Consider the following 20,423-nt stretch of genomic DNA (forward strand, 5'->3'; position numbering starts at 1 on the left):
TAATACTCTTAGAAGGTAATATGTAATACCAGTCAGATGCTCCCCTTTTTAAGCTTGCCGGGAACATCATACATCCCAGACCGTCATACTGTGGCTCCTGCCACAATGGCATCTGCTGCCGGAAGTGATGAATATGGTCCGCGGGGTCTTCAGTCCCATCATACCTCTCAAACCTTGGCTGGTTGAATCTCTTCGGCACCTCCGACTTCCGGATCAGCGTCGCCCAAATGGGTTCATGGTTCAACCCCCGCCACCACCGACTTGCCGCACCTCCCATGCCCTTGCCTGCTCCGGACTAGCTTTCGGATCGGCAAATCATTTCTCGACTTGCTCCTTGGTGAGCCCCACCACCGCCTCTTCTTCCGTCTCCTGCCTCCCCCTCTCTCTCTCTCTCCCGGCCCACCTCCCTTTCCGACTCCTCTATTGTCTCTTTCTCTCTCCTTAACCCCTCATTTTCTTCCCTCAATCTTACTATCTCCTCATGCAACAACCTTGTTTCCTCCGCCTTTGACATTACTGTCTCTTCCCTACCTTGCTCTTCCCTTTCACTCCTTACTGACTCCACATCCATCTCGGCCATCGTCATCTTTTTAGGTCAATCCACTCTTCTTTTTATCGTCATCTCACTATTTTTCACTCTCGTTCCCCACAGACGGCGCCAAATGTTATGACATATCTTTCTCTCCTCCTCTCCTGTTCTATTTATAATCTCTCACCTCTCTCTTAGGCCCTCCACCTGTCCCTCTATCTCTCGGTCCATCGATTGCCGTGTGGAGGGTTCCCGTACGACCCTAGGGTTTTCCCCTTGCACCTGTTGGGCACGTGTCCCGATGGTACAACTCCAGGTCAGCTATCCCTTCAAGTCGCGGCTTTCCACTGTCGATTCTTGGTTCTCAGGCTTCATGCTCGAGTCCTATGTCCGCGGCCCTTCTAGAATACCTCCCACCCCACTGTATATCCTCTTTCTAGATCCATCATCCGCCGGACCACCGGCCATCATAAATTGGGTCGCTACAGTGTCCAAGCGCCCAAGTGCCATGTTACAACCACATATACAGGAAACTCACGCTAAATCGCTAATCCATCATATTGGAATGGTCTTCAACTGATTACGCTATAACGTTAAGCACGTCATGCATTTCGGCCGCTACTCCCCAAAATTATTGGCAACGGCCAACGAACTTGAAATGGATGGGATCATGGGATTGAAAACTAGGTCAATATTCTGTTAACTAGCAGGTCGTATATGGATGTGAGTGTTGCACTAAAACAACTTTCACTTTCTTCGGAAATGGACTTATGGACCACAACTCCAGTACTCCACATAACCACATGCGTCAAAAGCAAGCCATGTGAGGCTTTCTCACGACTGCTCGCATGCATTCCCAGACCCAGGAGGGCGGGAACACTGAGATTGCAAACCCTTTCAATGGGGCCACACACAAAAACGTAGTGTCTGGCGCTCTGCCAAGTAATGTAGAACAATATTATTTGCAATCGTATTATTCCCAGACAATATTAAATGGCCATTTTGAGCCATTCTATTATCTATTTTGTGCTGCGTAGGTGAATTGGCCAATTCGTATTCCAGGCCATATTAACAATTAACTAAAACCTATTGAAATTAGACCAAGCCTTTTCAATAGCATTTCTGATTTGTATATTGTGTTTGCACCAAAAGAGGAAATAACTTTTGAAGACGTAACAGATCAGAGGCGTCATGGGCCAAAAGTTTGGTAACACTAACCGAATAGCTTGTTGCTGCTATAGAATTCCATAAACTTTGCTCATGTTCATGTATGCATTGTGGATTTGTGGTCCTCCTCTGTCCTTCACTTTGTTTGAGTATAATACTATAGTGTAATACAATTTTAGAACTAACTCGCACTGAAATGTATTACTAGAAAATATTTTTGGTAAAAACTAAATTTATATGAAAATTCTGTAAACACAAAATAGCCTCTTCAAGAAATGAGTGCAAAAGTCCAACTACTGTGGCAATTATTGCCTGGACAATAGCCGTTCAGTTCTCTAGAAAAATTTGATAATGAAGTTTACTGTTCAAGTGTCAATGCCGAAGAACTGGGTATAAAGCCTAAAAAAGATACAAAAACTGTTATTATCAGGAAAAAAAAGAAGAAGAAGAAAAAGAAAATATACATAGACTGTGAGACATCTGAACAGGCAGCCACATGAAAAACCAAGCACGCTCACGTGGTGACTCATGGACTCATGGACTCATGGTACATAAATGCTTTATCTAATCCTTACCCCCAATAAAATGGTTATACTTTTGGTCTTAATTGTAAGCTAGTGATTAGTGAAGTTTAAAGTAGTATTCATGTGGCTGTTTGACTAATGGAGTTCAAAAAGCTTCTCTCAAGTCTCACCTCAATTTAAAGTATATATTAACGTACACTGTCACACACATGACACACGCAGTCCAAATCAGTACTATACAGTATACATCACTCTTTGGCTCTTTGCACATAACACAAAAGGAATAACAACATTCAACGTCTCTACTCTCTAGGAATAAGATAATAAGCAGTAAGTACGCAGCAAATCTAGCTTCTCTGAACAAAAATTCCGTTCATTGACTCATCCAAAGTAGCAAAGGTCCTCTCCCCAAATAGCAAATTGTAAGTGATAAACATGATTAAGACATTTAATCTCCAAATATTTTATTTCAGAAAATAGCGGACACGTATACACACACACGACGACAGACGTAACATTCCCAAAAGAAACTTGCCTTTTATTCTTTCATTCATCACCTACTATAAATAACAAGAAACAAACAACTCACCATTTCATTTCCTCTCCTCCACAACCAAAAAACCAAACCAATCCTCATTTCTCATTTTTCTTCTTCTTCTTCTTACATATTAAACCCTAGATTCTCTCTCTCTATATATATATATAATAATAAAAACAGTCTTCAAATATTATCCTCATTTCTCTTCGTTCTTGATCATCAAGCTTCTTTTCATATGATTCTGTGTTCGAAATCGTTACTTTTAAACAATGTTGTTGTTATAGATTGATTTTTTTTTAAAGACGGTTGAAATTCCTTGATATTAGGCTAGTTTGAAGGGAGATAGAAAATTAGGATTTGTAAGAATAATAATAATATGGTTTACTAAGTAGTAGTAGAATAAAATGGTAGATCGTGGTGGTTCGTTTGTAGCTGTTAGAAGGATTTCTCAAGGTTTGGAACGTAATTATGGCCATCATTCCAATTCTGGTAATCTTTTCTTTTGTTTTGGTTTTTCTGCTACACTATAAAAATATATGTGCAATTCAAGTATTGTTAATTAATAATTGATAAGTCACCAGTTTGGAATATGTGTTTTGACTTTAATCAAAAGTCATGATAGTGATGTTGTGGGTATGATATTTGACATTTCAAAAATAATGTTATACATGTTTAATGTATCACGGACGAAAATGTAATGTGGGTCATAGATTCTGTTTTCAATTTTGTTTTCTTTTGAAAATAAAAGTTCCATTAGCATTTTTCTTTTGCTAGTTTGCATTCCATTTGCGCCATTCCACCGGGCATTGCTGATGTAAGGATGGTTGTCAATGTTCCATCAGTATGTTGCTGGTGTATTTTTGTAAAATTATGCTTTGTTGATGTGTGGATTTGGCTCATTATGTTCTAGTAATTTGGAGTGTATCACTTTGTTGCCATTTTCCTGTCTCTCATGACCTAATGCAAAATAGATTCACAGGGAGTAATATGTAATACTATAGGAAGAAATATACGAACACTACTTTAGATATGAACAGGATAAAAACTAAGGGATTATTCTATCTGCATCCTGAAACAGAGGTTTAACCTAGATTACCTCTTGTCTTCACCGAAAACATCGCCTTTTGACATCAGAGAAAACTCACCTGTTTGGAATACTTACTCACTAAAACTATTCTAGATGTCAAAAAGTGGGTTGTTTTTGGTGAGTACAAGAGTAAAATGAGTTTGAACATGCTTCCCTGGTGTTGTTGACCTGGTCTGCAACTATCAATATAGCATAGGCGGGAGATTGTTACTTGACTTGTCAATAGTTTGTGACTAAACCAGCAATGTCACAAGTGGGGTGATCAACTTGATTATACGCTACAATATCTATTGCTTTTCGTTGGTTCAGTAAATTGCTTTTTATTAGGATTAATTGCCTACAAATAGTTGTACGCACTGCACATAACCTGTACGTTTTCCGTGCACCTTTTCGGGGAACTTAAAAAGAGGGTTGATTTCTTAGTATCTATAAAAAGCTATGTGTGTTTGCCTTATGTTGGAATCTGAAGATATAGACACTCAGATTTCAATGGTTGGCGATATATTGTTACAGCTGAGGTTGTGGCAGGATCAGCGGCATGGATTGGTAAGGGACTTTCTTGCGTTTGCGTTCAGACTAGAGAGAGTGACGCTCGTCCATCATTTGATTTGACGCCGATTCAGGTAATTCTTCTTTAGCTTTCAAATATTTACCTTCTTTTTTTTTCCAACTTTTTTGTACTGTTTTGCCAAGTCATATATGTCAGACAATTAACGTCGTCATTTGGTAAATAAAATGAAAACATTGAAAAATTGAATTTCTTAACAATAATTCTGGAAGCTCTGGAATTGGGGTACACAATAGGAAACCCCTGTTGCACTTGATAGTTCTTATCTTAAACCGGTAAAATCTATATTTCAACCAGATGCTTCACATTTTTGCCTCAATAAGCCTCTGAGGCGTGCCTTTAAGCTTCTAGGAGGCCTAGCGCCTCGAGGCTCTTATGCTGTTTTTATAAACCTTGGGAGTCATGTTGGTTTACTTTTAACATATCTTAGAGGATTGAAAACTTTTAAATATAGATATTGAAAGCCATATCCAAACTAGAATTGCAAATAAGTTAGCATCCTCAGGTGATTGTTAAAGATTTTCTGAATATCCTGTGTGGAAGAGCTGATCAAAGTAGTGTTTCATTTGGTCAATGGTAATAGCATTAACAACATTTTCACTTACCCTTAATATTCTTTTGTGGCGGATAAATTTGTATTTTGTGACGTTTAATTCTTTGAATCCTGGGAAGCATGTGTTGCATTTAGGAAAAAAAATCATTACGTTATGGTTTGACTATTATGCTGCTTATTGAAGACCACTCCCAGACACACAAGCACATAACTGAGTTGCATTGAAACATTAGATCTGAGTCACATCCTTCTTTATTTCTAATGACTTGTAGGAATCAGGCCCAAAATGATTCTAATTATAATGGTGTTGTGCTATCAGAAATATCATTGTCCTTCTCATAAGTTCAAAGTGGAAGCTGGACTGCGTTCTCCGTCAACTTTTAGACGATAATAGAAGCAATGGCATTATCCATCTCGTTTTTTTAGTTTATGAACATATAAGATTATCAAATGTGCGTCTGTTAAAGTCCATTCGAGCATAATCATTTGGTACATGGAAACCTTTACTGGGTACTAGGGGTATAGAGGATATTAGTGCTTTGATTTCTGTTGGTGGTTTAACCCAGTTCTTTTATTGTTTTGGGTGTCCTACTTTCCTTTTTGTTTCTGTTTTTCTTTGCATAATTTTCGTGAACCCTTTTTTAAATTAATTTTAATTAAACTATCTTCCCATCGAGGAAAATGGTTTTTGACACTAATTATGATGTGTGAATTTTTCTCGGGCTTTTGTTGTTTCAGGAGGTATGTTTGCAAAAGTTACAACGACGTGTTGAAGTTGCTTATGATGGCTCGAATCCAGAGCACCAGGTGCCTTTTTAAAATTATGTTCTGGAACTTCATTTTGATGACCCTTTGATAACCTCTTCATTTTTCTGGCTTTGGTAGTATAGGCTGTGATGTATAAGTTAATTCTGTAAACATGTCGTATGGATCAGAATAGGTGTTCATTTTTTTAGTTCCTTTTTAGAATCCTTCTTACCTATTATGCTTTAAAATTGCCCTCATTTACTCGAGTAATAGTGGTTTTACACTTTTATTTGGAAACGGGAAGCTCAAATCAGAATAAAAGGTCAAGATGCTTTACTGAGACTGCAAGGCTGCCAATAGGTGCCTTGGTCAATGACAAGGACAGGTGAACTTTAAGTTGGTTCTTGTTGCCCAATGTAACATTGTGAATGAAGGACACCATAACACAGTAAACTTTTGTTAAAAGTTTGTTTGTTGTCCCCGACCATCTAATATTGTGTTGTCAAATGAAATACGGTTGACACAGGAGAAATACGAATGAGTAAGGAATAAGGAGAGATTTTGATAGTTATCAGAAACCGCCTGTGATTTTAATTACAAGTAGTTCCTCGATCAGTGAAAAAATGCTCATAATATGTTGTCTAGTCATGTCACTTGCATCTCAGGTTTTTATATTTCTCTGTTTGATGTTGTATGATATTGGATTCTGTAACAAGCGTTAACTTTTAAATGGGCATGTGCTTTTTTGACTGACTGATACGACAAGTTAATTTGTGGTGTCCTTTTTTGTATGTGGTAGTTTTGTACAGTCAAGCGTGCAACTGGCAAAGTATTTGCTTTTGATTATAATTTCTTTCATTGTTTTAGGAATCTTTACGAGCATTATGGGATGTTTCTTTTCCTGAAGAGGAGCTCCATGGATTGATATCTGAGCAGTGGAAGGAAATGGGTTGGCAGGGAAAAGATCCATCAACAGACTTCAGGTAAAATAGTGTTCCTTGGTCTATCTCATGGCCTGTGCTCATTTACTTCACAAACTAATAATATGCTTTGTACGCGTTTGTTTTTTCTGGTAGAGGTGGTGGTTTCATATCTCTGGAGAATTTATTGTTCTTTGCAAGGACCTATCCGGTATGGTTTCTTTCGTCTTTCCTCCCCCTTACTGTATCTTGATGCTTATATTTTGCCAAGGTATGCTGCATTTAATTTATGTTTCATTTCATTGTAAGACCAAATAGACACATGCTCATGGTGTTCCTTAATTAATATGCTGTAGTTCATTTATTATATAATACCCCAATGACACCCAAAGATTATGGGGTTTTTGAGTATTAAATGCTGAAAACTGAATAATCAACCTTGAGGACCACCGCCTGATTTTAGCATGCATTTTATTGATACTTGCTAGACTTAGTGGAGCTTTATGAAAGACATGCTTGCTTGAAACTAGCCAGAATTGATAGTTAAGTGTCATGCATGACCGCCTTATTCTTGGTGAACAACTCCTATCTAATGTTTTATTTTTTTCCCACTTTTGTTTCGTAACGTAAGTAGAAGTTGAGCAAAGGCGACTGAACCTATGCAAAGGTAATCATATTAGCCATGTGGAAGCTCTATGTAAAATGGTTAAAAATTTGGAGTTTCACTTAGTACCAATCTCAGGGCTGAAATGAATTTGGTTGTAAGCCTTCTCATTAGAGTGAGTTATTGAATATGGCATTTTCAATAGAAAGTTGTTTTGTAACTAATACCCAGTGTCAGTCTTTTCATTGCGTAGGGGCAGAAAAGAGATTTGCCAAAAAGGGAGGCTAGTGTTTCCTAGATACACACTCTGTAGGTTTTGTTGAGGTCCTCTTCACCTTTTGTTCACGAAGTAAGCTTATTCAGAATTTTAAAAAAAAAGTACAAAAGATTGGTTCCTGCGGTACTACAGAATCTCCCACTAACCTTCATGTGACCAGCCGACTAACAGATGATTAAACTTAATATTGACTGGCAAACATGATAAAATTTTTGAAGTAAAGAACTTTTCACCAGCCAATGATCACAGTGGTACTGTCTTTATGTTCTCAGAATCTCAGTCATAATGGTGTTGTCAAGCTCGTTAGAAATAGTTGAGAAGTGAGAAAGCAACCAATATAAAGATTTCAGTGTCTTTTATCGTCTACTTGGCTAGATTTGTAGGAGGCAGGCTCTCATTTTGCCTTTAAAAATCGGAGTTACTTTTTGTACAATCTTCGCGCTCACCACATGTATTATGTTTGCTGGAAGAATAAATCTAGGTGATCTCTTCTCTTGCTAAGAGAAGCGTATCTCTTCATATCTTGCTAAAAGCAGCGTTTAGGATTTTGTGACATTTAGAATTGTATCTAATGTCCTCAATCGTTTGGTTGATTGGTTCATATCTGGCAATTCTTTTAATAAAAATGATATCTTCAAGCATTTATGTTCTTCATGAAGAAAGGATTTTCAGTGAGAATACACAGCCAATTACACGCTACATGTGTGTGGTTAATGACGATAATGGTAACAAATCTATTCTAGTGGAATAAGACTTGCTAATTTATGATATTCTGGCAAACAAATTTCTTAGCTTTCATTTATCTTGGTTATAAATCAATGAGCTTCTTTTGTGATTGCTCATCTATAGTAACTTAATTAGTTAGGAACTGATAGGATCCAGACATCCAGTGAATAACAAGTTGGCGTATATAGATATTTACAGTTGACCTTTTTCATTGTGCGACTGGGATTTTTGTTTTCTATATATTGGTTGTAGGAAAAAGAAATACTTAAAATTTCTTTTTATTAGTTCCAGCATCTTTTACTCGTACTTTTCGTATGAGAAATTCTTAACAACCAAACCTCTGCGTGCAGGAATCCTTTGAGGATCTTCTCAGGAAACGGGAAGGCAATCGAGCGTTGTGGGAATACCCATTTGCAGTAGCTGGTGTGAACATCACATTCATGCTCATTCAGATGCTTGATCTTGAAGCAGGTTTGTTTTTGCTATTAATTGAAATAGCATGTCATATTAAGCACATGAACTGCAATTTTCTCTTGTCAACAACCAATCACCTTAATGATCTTGGAATGTAATTGTGGATTTTGTTGATGGTTGTTCAAGGTTTCATATAAGGGACCTTTTTGTGCCAGAGTGTTATTCGTGCAAATGTTTTGATCAACCATGTATTACTATAGTCTTATTTCTGCTATTGTTGGTTGCATTTTAAAAATGAGATTCAAGATCTTTCTGTCTTCTCTAAATTTACCAATAACTGAGGATATGGGTAAGCAGCAAAACAAGAATTCGAAAAAAAATTAGTAAATAAAAAATTGAGACAGTTCGATTAATAAGAAAGCAGTCTGAAAGTTTGTTTGAAAGAGTATGTGTTTGTCAGACTGCTTATTATTAATAAAATTAGAATGCATCACATCAATTATTTACTTATGCTGCAGTAAAACCAAGGACTATGATGGGTGCTGTTTTCTGCAAGTTACTCTCAGGTAATTTTAACATATTTTCAGTTTTCTGGTGTATTCTTGTGTAATTAAACTCCAAGTGTTGCTTATAGGATACACAGTATAACTTATGAATTCTAATTTGTTGCCATGACAGCAAATGAACTGGCATTTGATATCCTCTACTGTATAACATTTAAAGTCATGGATCAGCAATGGCTTGACATGCATGCCTCCTACATGGATTTCAATGTATGTATACTTGGTAACTGAGCTCCCATTTAAACAACAAAAGAAACCCCCATTGTCTCCAGTTTTTTAGGAAATTTATTTTCATGCTGTTTTGTTTTAAATCTCTTCAGACAGTGATGAAATCCACGCGTCGTCACTTAGAACGGGAACTGCTCATTGAGGAAATTAGACGGATCGAAGACATGCCCTCATACAGCCTTCTTCATTAGAATGCGAGTCGTCTAGCAGTGAAGATATATGGTTTGAAAGAAATGACAGATGTGTGTCGCTCCTAATTTCTTTTTTCTGAATTTTAGTCGATTGTATTTCACGACTCATGGTGACCCACGAATTAACTTGGCCAATTTTCCGTTTGAGATTTTTTGCAATGTCGGATTGAGTGCTGAAAGTTCACATCTGGTGATTTAAGTGTAAATACCTTCAGGTTCTGAGTCTTTTCGGAAATGACAGTCATGCCCTAACACGAGTTAAGGGAGAATGATTCATAATTGTTTGTTAACAATGACTATGTTACTTATCCTAGAGTTGGAGAATATGAGAATGCTCGTCGAATACAGAACTAGCGATTTCGATAGTAAAATTCGTTGATTCTTTTATGAAAATTGACGTTGTTGACTCCAGCATGCATCTTTTCAGGTACAGAGGCTCTTTTAGTCTTACACTCTTGTTCTTACGACGTTCCCTAGTGTTGCTATAAAACATTTCTTGAAATCGCAGTTTTTTGTGTATTGACGAGTAAGGATTTTGCCATATCGATTATGGGGACAAAATCTCATATAGCAATCAATATGTTGAGCCCTTTTTATCTGAGTTAACCAATAGATACTTTTTTTAGCACCCAACTTCGGTGATGGTTATTCAGGCAACGAACCATTTGTATATATGGTCTACAATTTATATATTTGTAATGTACCACTCCCACGCAATTACAGATTGAGCCTAGGGAACATTTGCAAAACAATACAATTCTCTCTCCCTGTCCATAAACATTTACTCTGTTGTACTAAAATTCTTCATTAATTGTTTGTTCTGCACAAAAAATTACACTGTTTGTCCTCGGTTCATCTTTCATCCCAATTGTTCGTCCAAATCTAAGTCAATGAAATTTCCAACCAATTTGATCAATTATATTCAAGGACCTCCAATGGGTTGCATTCCTTAGGTAATATCCGTCATAGGATCTGAGTACTGGTAACCAGTGTTCTAAAAAATGCTAGGCGGTAGGAGAGCGCCTAGCCCCTAGGCTTTCTAGGTAGTGCCTATGGACGGGTTTTTTTTTCCTAATATATCTTATAATATATAGTAATACACACCTATACTACAAGAAATAAAGAAAATCATTTATCATAATTCAAAAAATAAACACAAACAAAGATACTTATTACAAAAATACGTAATAGTTAAAGAATATTGACTTTATATAAAAGCATATCCTTTCTTATAGTGGCATATAATTTACATTAGACTTTAGTTTTTTAAACTCATTCAAATCTTAAGTCTATATGGGTTTTAATTTTCGATATTTAAAAAAAAACTTGACTGACCGCCTAGTCCACCTAATCGGTCTGTCTAGACCCACCAAACGATTTGGGCCTAGGTCAGTCGGTTGGGCACCGCCTAGCGCCTAGAGACCGCTTAGACCAATTTTTAGAACAGTGCTGGTAACTTGGTAAGTCAGAGCCATATTAGACAAGCATGAAACTGGGACCTCAATAACATCATTGGTCCATCTCTTGTAAGTCGTTTGCCATTTCGTTAATGGATGCGCCTGGCAAACAGCAACAGATGTGTTCCCTTGCAAGCAAATAATGCAAAAAAAAAAAACGGCTTGCCCAGAGTGTTTATGAAGACTGCAATTCCCAGATTTTATGGTGAATTGTTGCACTTGATTTTAGATGCAACTGATTTCCCTTATATGACGCAAATCGACTGTATATCAACCCCCTCTTCCAAGCAGAGTCATGCATCATTACAAAGAAAGTGTATTTCCTCCTTATTCTTACATATACATCCTCTTCTACCAGGCCCCTCCCAAAATTATGGTAAAGCACCTGAACTCACTCGAGCACAACTGCTTATAGCTTATTCCTGCTGATTTACCAGTTTCTTATTAGGTAACATTAGATCAAACTATATGATTCTGTGGGAAAGATTTTTTACTACAAAAACTTATTTTTATTTGCATGGGGCAGGATTTTACAAATTACAAAGGAAAGCCAAAGAGTTTGAAAGAAAATAGGTGGGATGAATTCCCACTAAAATTAACTAAACAACAGGACTTCAAACAAATGATTGCGAGAAAGTTCCCTCTAAAATCAACCAACCAACAGGATTTCAAACAATGTTTTCTTTCAAACAATAATATTAACTGCGACAAATCAATCACCCCTTAGAAAAAATGATTCATGTTCGAACATCACAAATCAAGTAGTGCTCAGCTGTGCTGTGTTGAAACTTGAAAGTAAAATCTTGGGAATATAGAAAATTGGTGCACAATCATATTTTGAAACAAAGATGTGAAAGCAGTCAGAAGTCTGAATTAGTTTGGGACTGAAATTAGACTAACAACTCCTAAACTAAATATATGGAGATTGAATGGTGTTCCTAGGCTGGTGTCCATGTAGAACAACCGATCAAGAGCATTAATAGGTGTGCGCTCAAATATCATTACCATAATCATCCAACATCTATAATATCAAAAGAAACTCAGCACACACAAATTAGGATCCTTTAATGAGGAATACATAGTAATGACCAATACTAAAACAACGAAGCCCGTAGCAACCAGATGACAAGTAATATTTATTCATAAATCCATGGGTGAAGGCTGCTCTGCCAGTTAACAGTTCCATCAGGGAACCACAATGCAATTTCCTTCCTTGCACTTTCAACTGCGTCACTACCATGAATAACATTCCTGCAAGAACAAAAATAATTAAATATTACACATATTGCACACCATTCACCATAAACAGTTAAAGTACAATGCAGCATGTGTATTAAACCTAAGCATTATAAACCTAAGATGATTATTTGTTCTACTACATTCATACATAAACACAATAAATTTATAATAACAGGTAGAAAGTGCAAGCTGAACCAAGTGCATCTAACCCTAGCGTAACCCTTATGACAGAATGATGCCATGTAAATTGATGGTTATAAAGGTAACACCGTAACACAGACCCACATGTCAACACCATTCAGAAACTTAATATATATAGCAAAACCCAGATTCTCCAGTTAGCTGAATATATATTTCCTCAAGTGCAGTATTCAACTGATTCAGAGAATAACCAGAACTATCTACATATTTAAGAAGTGAACTCAAAATTTAATGATCTGCAACCATAATGATCCAATTTGTGTAATTCAAATTTTAGAAACCAAAATGGCTTATTGCCTACATCAGGCTAGACTGACAACATGAAAACAATCATTCAATCATTCTATAAAACTGTTCGCCATCATTTATTATCCATCGTCCCTAGACCCATGTGTTTAAAACAGATTAAAAGAAAAATCTAGAGCATCCAACAGGCCAATGTGACACTTGCCACATACACAGATAACTTGGGAAACCTTTTAGAGTTGAAACAAGTGCAAAAGGATCATTTTCTTCTTTTTCCCCCTTCTTCACTACCAACACTTGTCATTATTGTGTTCTCTCTCTCCCCCCTCTCCTAACTACCACAAAGCCACTCAAATTCTAACAATATAATACTGCAGAAAAGACAGATGAACGGTAGTATCAGATATTCTGATTGCCAATGGCTAAATTGCCAAGATGATGCATTTGCAGGTCAATCAGTAATTGACAAAATTGTGTTATTTCAAGTAACTGAGTATTTACAGGTCATCAACTATTCCAGCAATCCCATTATATGCTTCATTTCTCATATCCATTCGTCAACGAAAAACCCAATATAAGAATCAGAGAGAATTTCAAATGGGGTATTTAAGTGATAAAATTGAGATAGAAAAATAAGCAAGACTTGTTGCATTTAGGGATTTTAGGCTTTTACTTAGAAGAAACACAATTTTAAAGAATACAAGAGGATGATTCGTCCTTTTTTTGTTTTTGAATTTCTGCTAATGATGAAAAACACCAGCTCAACATGCTACCGGTTTTACTTGGTGACATTGAACAATCTCATCCATTTGTTGGATACCAGTGTGTCAAACAAAGTTGGGTGCTAGAAAGACTCGATTAAAAAAAAAAGTAGTTAAATTTTTCTTTATTGCTTATTAAAGATTTACAAATTGTAGACATTACTTTGACAAAGTGTCAGCTGAAGGAACAAAACACTGAACATCATATATCTAGCACGAGCATTGAGACATTTTTCTTCATTGCTAAAAAAGGTTTATTCAGAAAAGCCCATGGTGCAACATGCAGATTCAATTAACTGTTTGATGAGAAGCCTAAATGAAAACTACACGCATAGAGGAAGGTGGTACAAAAAACTAAAAGACTGAAAAGCAGCACATGGATTACTGAAAGCCTCAACTGTTATCGTCACTATCCATATATGTTAAACTAAATGAAAAGTATAATTATTAATTAAAATCTTGATTGTTAATTTTAATTCCCGTCATGGTCTGGACCAAAAGAAATGCCCACAAGTTTCTCAAATGTTTGCTCAAACATGACACCTTACAGATTACTCCTTAAGGAAACATGGTTTCAATACACTTGCACAAAAAGATCATACCCATGGGAGAGGCTGAAATGGTTTTTCAATTCATGAAATATCTTATTCACCCAATTCTAATTCAAACAACCATAACATGATTATACTATAATCAGACCAACTCATGCAACTGAAATCTATCAAAAACAACAACTAAACCAATGTAACAAATGAACAACAAATCTAATTACCTGCCAATCTCGACAGCAAAATCACCACGAATAGTTCCAGGAGCAGACTCAGAAGGGTTTGTTGCTCCGATAATCTTTCGACCAGTAACAACAACATTCTTACCCTCCCAAACCATAGCTACAACTGGACCAGAGATAATGTACTCAACAAGTCCACCAAAAAAAGGCTTTGCAGACAAATCCTCATAATGCTTCTCAGCAAAAGCACGTTCCACATTAACAAGCTTCAATCCTAATACATTCAAATACAAACATATCCCAAATCTTAAAATTTTACTATTTTAACATGAAAAAATAGACCCATACTTAAATTAAACATCAAAACAACATAAAAATCAAAACTTTTTTACCTTTCAATGAGAAACCCTTCTTTTCTAACCTGCCAATGATCTCACCAACCTGAAACACAAAAACAAACACACATTCAGTAAAACAGTAAATTTTAATGGAAGAGTAAATAGAGAACGAACCAATCCTCTTTGAACACCATCAGGCTTAATCATGATAAAAGTCTGCTCCATTTTTTTTATTAATGTTTTGAGGCGGAGAAACAAAGGGGTAAAACAAAGGGTTCTTATAGAGATATATATATAACCCTAAAAATGTAAATCTGATAAATGGGCCTTGGTTTTGTGGGTTCTAGTCCAGATTACAGCCCAGACCCACTTGACTTTGTTATCCCCATAGGCCCGTACCATTGTGATCCCATATTCCCATTTGATAAAACCCTTATAGAAAACGACCCGTAGGACAAAATTGCATTTTAATTTTGTTTTTAATTTGGTTCCACAAATAATTAAGGCTCCAGTACAAACTGGTTGCAAAGACGGTATTGCCCTTTTTCTCTTTTGAACCCAAATCTTTTGAACGGTATTGCCTTTCTCTTTTGAACCCCTTCTATTTTAAACCCAACTCTTTTGAACCAGTTGCAAACTCTTTTGTTTCTTCTTCAGCGAATGAAAGCTCATAAGCCACCATTGTTAGTATTGTAGATTCTTATTACAATCTCATCTCACCATCCACCTTTGTTAATTTAAGAAATTTGAAAGCCCTAATTTCTAACAATTTGAGAATGAGAAGTTCGGATCAATGTAGTGAAGAAGATCAACATAGTGTGACGATACAAGAAGTTGGAAGATGAAGATCAATGACAGCCAAGAATCAAGAGAAAGACAAGCAAAAGAAGCGAAACAAGGAAGTCATGAATGAAGCATTGGACAGAGATTGAATTGGTCAAGATAGAGCCTTGAGTGTCTGTTGTTAGTAATAGTAAATGTTTGAGGCAATCTCTAAGACAATGTTTGAGCCAATGTTTCAACTTGTTGAATGCTATTTCTTTTCTAAGGGTAAATATTTTTTTGTGAATTGGTTGTACAAACATGTGTTTCTATTTTTGTGAATTGATTTTACATGCATACAGGTCTATACATGTGTTTACAGGTCTACGAAGGTAGAAAGAAAAGTGCATGCTTACTGGTAGTATGCATGTGTATTGTGAATTGATTTTACATGCATATAGGTCTATACATGTGTTTACAGGTCTACGCAAGCACAAGGTAGAAAGAAAAGTATATGCAAACTGGTAATATGCATGTATATTGCAAATTGATTTTATATGCATACAGGTCTACGCAAGCACAAGGTAGAAATAAAAGTACATGCAAACTGGTACATGCATATTACCAGTAAACATGTGAAGGTTTAGTACATAAATTTGGTAGCAACGATGAGCAGGGGATATTGAACCAAAGAGACTTGCAAATTAAATAGCAAAGCCGTACAAAAAAGAACTACTAACAAGAGAATGTATTACAAATTGTTTGCATTTTAAAGCTTCACTCGTTAGCCATTTATCTCGTAAAGTTTTGGCCATCATTTCTACGGTTGTTCTATCAGTCCAATGTTGCCATGCTTGTCACATCAACTGGATATTCTAAAGTTTAGTACATAAATTTGGTCTTTATTATGTATATATGCATGTGGCACAACACTTAGAAGCCAATAAAATTTTGGAGTCTTAAAGTATGTAGAAATTAAAAAAACAAAGAATTACATACTAGGAATAAGTAGAGTGTGGGAACTAATAATATTATGTGTATGTATGGTAGAAAGAAAAGCACATGCAAACTGGTGTATGCAGGTGCACTATACACATGCATATTGGTAGTATGCGTGTGTAGTTTTAGTACATAAATTTGGTAATAACCATATACCTGTAAAAACAAACTTTCAACCATAAAAATAAAGACTGCATATATATTGGTACGAGAGTGGTAATGAATTAAACAATTCCAATCTAATATTTAGTACTATTTGTTATATGTATGTCTTAACTACTAATATTATCCATCCATGAAAAAAAGAATTTCAAAAGAATAATATCTCTAACAAAAAACAATAAGTTCAATCAATTACAATAGCTTCTAATGAATACGTCTCCGGCTTGCTCTTGTGCTTTCGATCAATCCTTTTTCTCTTCGGCCTTCTGGGACCTCTCCTAACATCAGGTGGTATTATATCACAATCTTCAGGAATCTCCATAGGTATCTCAATATTTGCAATAGAATGAATTGAGTGAGAGTATGACTGGGAGAAAGAAGAGACAGTGAAAGCCAGATCAATGAATGAGTATACTGAACCACCAGAACTAATAATAGACGTCACTGCATGTACGCAGGGGAAACCCTTAATCTGCTAGTAACGACAACTACAATACATGTGTTCCACGTTAACATGATGAACTGTGATATCCTCAACCTCAAACTCAACCTCATTTGATCTAACAGCCCTGAAAGATCTTGCAATATACAAATATTTATATCCCATCTCAATCGGGTACATGGTTAATTAGCTTCACACGGAAATCACATGGTCTTTTAAATTTTTGTCCAACATGCATAAACACCTTAGCCCAAGTCTTCGACTTGTTTTCATGAGTAAACTCAATATCATGATCAAGAAAAATAGAACCACCTGAGTTAGTACTCCCTTCACTCTCACAATTCCCAACAATAATTGAAAAAGACAAACCCAACACTACATTAAAATCAATCATGTTTATATGCTTCACGGAACTATAACAAGCAATGGCTTGGAGCTCGGCATCAGTTTCAATAATAGATCGTTTACCATCACGAGAAATTCATACATCAAAATCTTTTGTACATAATTCATTCCACTTATTTCGGATCTCTTCCTTAATTTTAGAAACTGTTGAATCTATTCCGATACGAAAAGTGAAACTATCACGATCATAGCAAAACACTGCTAGTACTGAAAAATTCATATCACTTCAAGAAAAAAAAACTTATATTCATTAAAAGTAAACTCATTAGATTTTCATACAAAGACATGTTTTGCATTCCATAAGCAATAAAAAACAAATGGCACAACACCATAAAAAATCAAAACAAACAATGAATTAACTATGAATAACACTAAACCTAAATAAAAATGTATTACAAATTGAATAACACAATTTGTATCACATTGTCTCAAATTGAAGAATATATTAATACCTACATATGGAAAATATATAATTCAAAACAATAAAAGAAAAAGAAAAAGAAGATGAGATGAGATGAAATAGAAAAATGAGGAAAATAGAAATGAACCTAGATGAGCAACGATTGATGGAGAGAAGTGGAATTGCAGAAATTGTGTATGAAAGTTGGGTTTACTCTAGAAATTTTCTAATTTTATTATGTATAAGAGGAGAAGGTTATTATTGGAATTAAATATAACAAAAATAGAAAAATTTGTCCTTGAACCATAATTGCTTACACCGACCCAGTTGATTTGATCTAAAACCATAAATATATATATCTTACCAGGTCCTATAGCCATAAATAATTTCCAATTTGAGTGATTGGGCCTAAATTTGTGAAACCCTTATTATGAGCAACTCCAACTCCTATTACCAAGTCTTTGAGAGATCCCTGTTAATCTAATAGAATTGTGGACTATGTGACTACCAAACACACAAATTTAAATATGAACTGAATTTCAATGATTTCTGAAAGTTTGCCAAACACACATCTTGTAAGTTGGAATAAGTTTATATTCTAGTGGATTCCACCTCCATTATATTCCTAAGTAGTTTCCACTCTCGTTTGCCAAACACACTCTTACTTTAAAACCTTTCCTACAGACCCACTCATCTTTTATACATAAATGGAGCAGACTATATAAAAGGGTGGGATTAATAAAAAAGAATTTGTCCCGTAAGAATATGGAATTGAAGTGGTCAATAGGAAATGGAGATACAAAACAATCACATGGGTATTAAGGATACTGAAGGACAAGTGATTGATACTGCATTGAATGAAATGTCATTAAACTATTTCCACCAAACTGACTTACAAGATGTCATGATTGAAAACCGGTGAGAAGGCTTAGAGAGTTTAAATCAATTTGGTTCAGCTGATGCTTTTTGGATACATACACGTTTCAAGCAAAAGAGATTGCAGAGAACACAATGACAAATTTTAGTTCAGATGGAGCGGACATGGAACATAATTTAAGAAATACTCAAAAAATATAAGAAGCAGAGAATGACAAACATAATAGGCTTTTGGAAGAAGGTAATACAAGTGGGTTTTCAGTGGTGGCTATCCCTAATCAGCCACCACCATAGAAATAATGATGTCATGGAATTGTCGAGGCATGGGTATCGCCACTTTGATTCGGAATCTAACGGACCTGGTTAGGGATTATGATCCCAAAGTTATTTGTTTATCAAAAACGAAGGCACAAGGTAATCATTATTAGAAGTTTTAAAGACAGTTAAATATAAGGGTAGTTGTTTTTGTCCCAACAGCTGGTCTGAAAGGGGGTCTAGCAGTCATGTGGAAAAAAGGTATTAATTTATAGATTTTGGGTATGACTCCAAATCACATATCAGGTAAAATTTTGCTTTTATTTATGGAGAACCTTACTCTTATAAGCGCAAGAGAGTCTGGGATGTTTTGCCCCTCTCATCCCAGGCTCTTGGCACTTTCAATGCCATCAGCTCTATTAATGGAAAATTGGGTAGTAAATCCACTATCACTAGAAGTATGAATGACTTTAATGATTTTCTTAGTGATTTAGCACTGTTTGATCTTGGTGCTACTGGTCCTCATCAGTATATATAGTTGGAGTAATTGTCGATCTTTTAATTGTAGTATCCTTGAAAGATTAGATTGAGCAGTAGCTGATCAGCTTCCAAATATACATTTTATTACCCTTACATTACTGCATTACAACTCTTCTTACGCTTAATGAAAAGACAACTCATAGCTTTTATTACCTTTTTCAGGTTACAAAGAAATTCATACCACTTATTATAAAAGCTGCGTCTTAGCACCAAAAAGAGCTTAATTATGCTTATTATGAAAACTCGAAGCTGTTATGAAAAAGTACTGAAAAAGTCAAAGTCAAAGTCAAAGGTTAAGGACTCATAACCAAATAGCTGAAAGTTAAGTCCTCAACTCAGAAGATCAGAGATAAATATCCTTAACACAAAAGAGGGCTTTCTCTAAAACCTATCTTGACCAAGAAGAAATCAAAAGGCAAAAGGATAAAGCAAGGAGTGAGATGTCTCAAATGTAATAGAGAAGGGCAAATCAGTCATTTGCATAAAGTTAGGGTATAAGAACTAAAAGTTAGGGAGAGAGAATGCACCTAGACTTATTCTAGTGTCATGTAGGATTTAATTTCTAGTCGTTTTTTTCATTCAAGTCATTTACTATACTTTATTGTTCTTCATTTTCAATCTTGTTATTTGTTTTTGTTATTCAATCAATCAATCATCTTTCTTTGTTGTTCTTGTTTAAATTTTTTTCATTTCATTTCTTCAAGTTTGTGTTCTTTCAATCATTAACAACTTAAGCTTTTCAATGTTCTTCATAAACTAGTTAACCAATACAAGTCCTAAACTAAAGATTCTACCTTCCGTCCTAAAACTCTCAACCATTCAAACTCTAAACAATCTATGGTGAACCTCGCTTCAAAACACTTTGAAAACTCAACACAAGCGACCAATTCAAATGAGGCCGCCGTCATGGATTGAATGAGCAAGAATACTTGGTTGAGCATCTAAAGAGGGAAGCATCACTCTCACCTTTTCAC

General features: G+C 35.7%; 2 protein-coding genes and 1 non-coding gene across 5 annotated transcripts; 1 reads left to right on the forward strand and 2 right to left on the reverse strand.

Annotated features, from left to right (window-relative positions):
- The first annotated feature begins 2,788 nt into the window (after window positions 1–2,788).
- Window positions 2,789–10,007, forward strand: LOC147523936 (uncharacterized). Of its 3 annotated transcripts, none has more exons than XM_086600960.1 (9): window positions 2,789–3,247; window positions 4,359–4,468; window positions 5,705–5,773; window positions 6,581–6,696; window positions 6,790–6,844; window positions 8,591–8,711; window positions 9,173–9,220; window positions 9,333–9,427; window positions 9,538–10,007. In XM_086600960.1, the coding sequence occupies exons 1-9, from the start codon at window positions 3,163–3,165 to the stop codon at window positions 9,634–9,636; spliced, it is 798 nt and encodes a 265-aa protein (XP_086457086.1). In that variant the 5' UTR covers window positions 2,789–3,162; the 3' UTR covers window positions 9,637–10,007. The 3 variants fall into 3 exon arrangements, with proteins under 3 accessions (XP_086457086.1, XP_086457094.1, XP_086457102.1); XM_086600968.1 differs by having other exon boundaries at window positions 3,031–3,247; window positions 4,374–4,468; XM_086600976.1 differs by having other exon boundaries at window positions 3,031–3,247; window positions 4,380–4,468.
- A 2,056-nt stretch (window positions 10,008–12,063) lies between these two features.
- NDPK1 (nucleoside diphosphate kinase) lies at window positions 12,064–14,917 on the reverse strand. The gene is made up of 4 exons (XM_086600983.1): window positions 14,783–14,917; window positions 14,663–14,711; window positions 14,313–14,544; window positions 12,064–12,344 (listed from the first exon to the last, which is right to left on the reverse strand). Exons 1-4 carry the CDS (start codon window positions 14,831–14,833, stop codon window positions 12,230–12,232), a joined length of 447 nt encoding a protein of 148 aa, XP_086457109.1. The 5' UTR covers window positions 14,834–14,917; the 3' UTR covers window positions 12,064–12,229.
- Window positions 13,689–13,826, reverse strand: LOC147523938 (small nucleolar RNA snoR134). Its single transcript, XR_015206352.1, has one exon. It is a non-coding gene; the product is annotated as a small nucleolar RNA snoR134 (small nucleolar RNA).
- Window positions 14,918–20,423: the final 5,506 nt, after the last annotated feature.

This window comes from Coptis chinensis, chromosome 1 (genome assembly GCF_015680905.1).
Source record: "Coptis chinensis isolate HL-2020 chromosome 1, ASM1568090v1, whole genome shotgun sequence".
NCBI lineage: Eukaryota > Viridiplantae > Streptophyta > Magnoliopsida > Ranunculales > Ranunculaceae > Coptis > Coptis chinensis.

Bases quoted from the DNA above. Each gene is read 5' to 3' on its own strand.
- LOC147523936 (XM_086600960.1), top strand. From the start codon at position 3,163: ATGGTAGATCGTGGTGGTTCGTTTGTAGCTGTTAGAAGGATTTCTCAA. The intron at 3,248-4,358 runs GTAATCTTTTCT...ATATTGTTACAG, and splicing joins TGGCCATCATTCCAATTCTG to CTGAGGTTGTGGCAGGATCA. The intron at 6,845-8,590 runs GTATGGTTTCTT...CTCTGCGTGCAG, and splicing joins TCTTTGCAAGGACCTATCCG to GAATCCTTTGAGGATCTTCT.
- NDPK1 (XM_086600983.1), bottom strand. From the start codon at position 14,833: ATGGAGCAGACTTTTATCATGATTAAGCCTGATGGTGTTCAAAGAGGA. The intron at 14,545-14,662 runs GTAAAAAAGTTT...TGAATGTATTAG, and splicing joins GAAGGGTTTCTCATTGAAAG to GATTGAAGCTTGTTAATGTG. The intron at 12,345-14,312 runs GTAATTAGATTT...TTGTTCTTGCAG, and splicing joins TTTGCTGTCGAGATTGGCAG to GAATGTTATTCATGGTAGTG.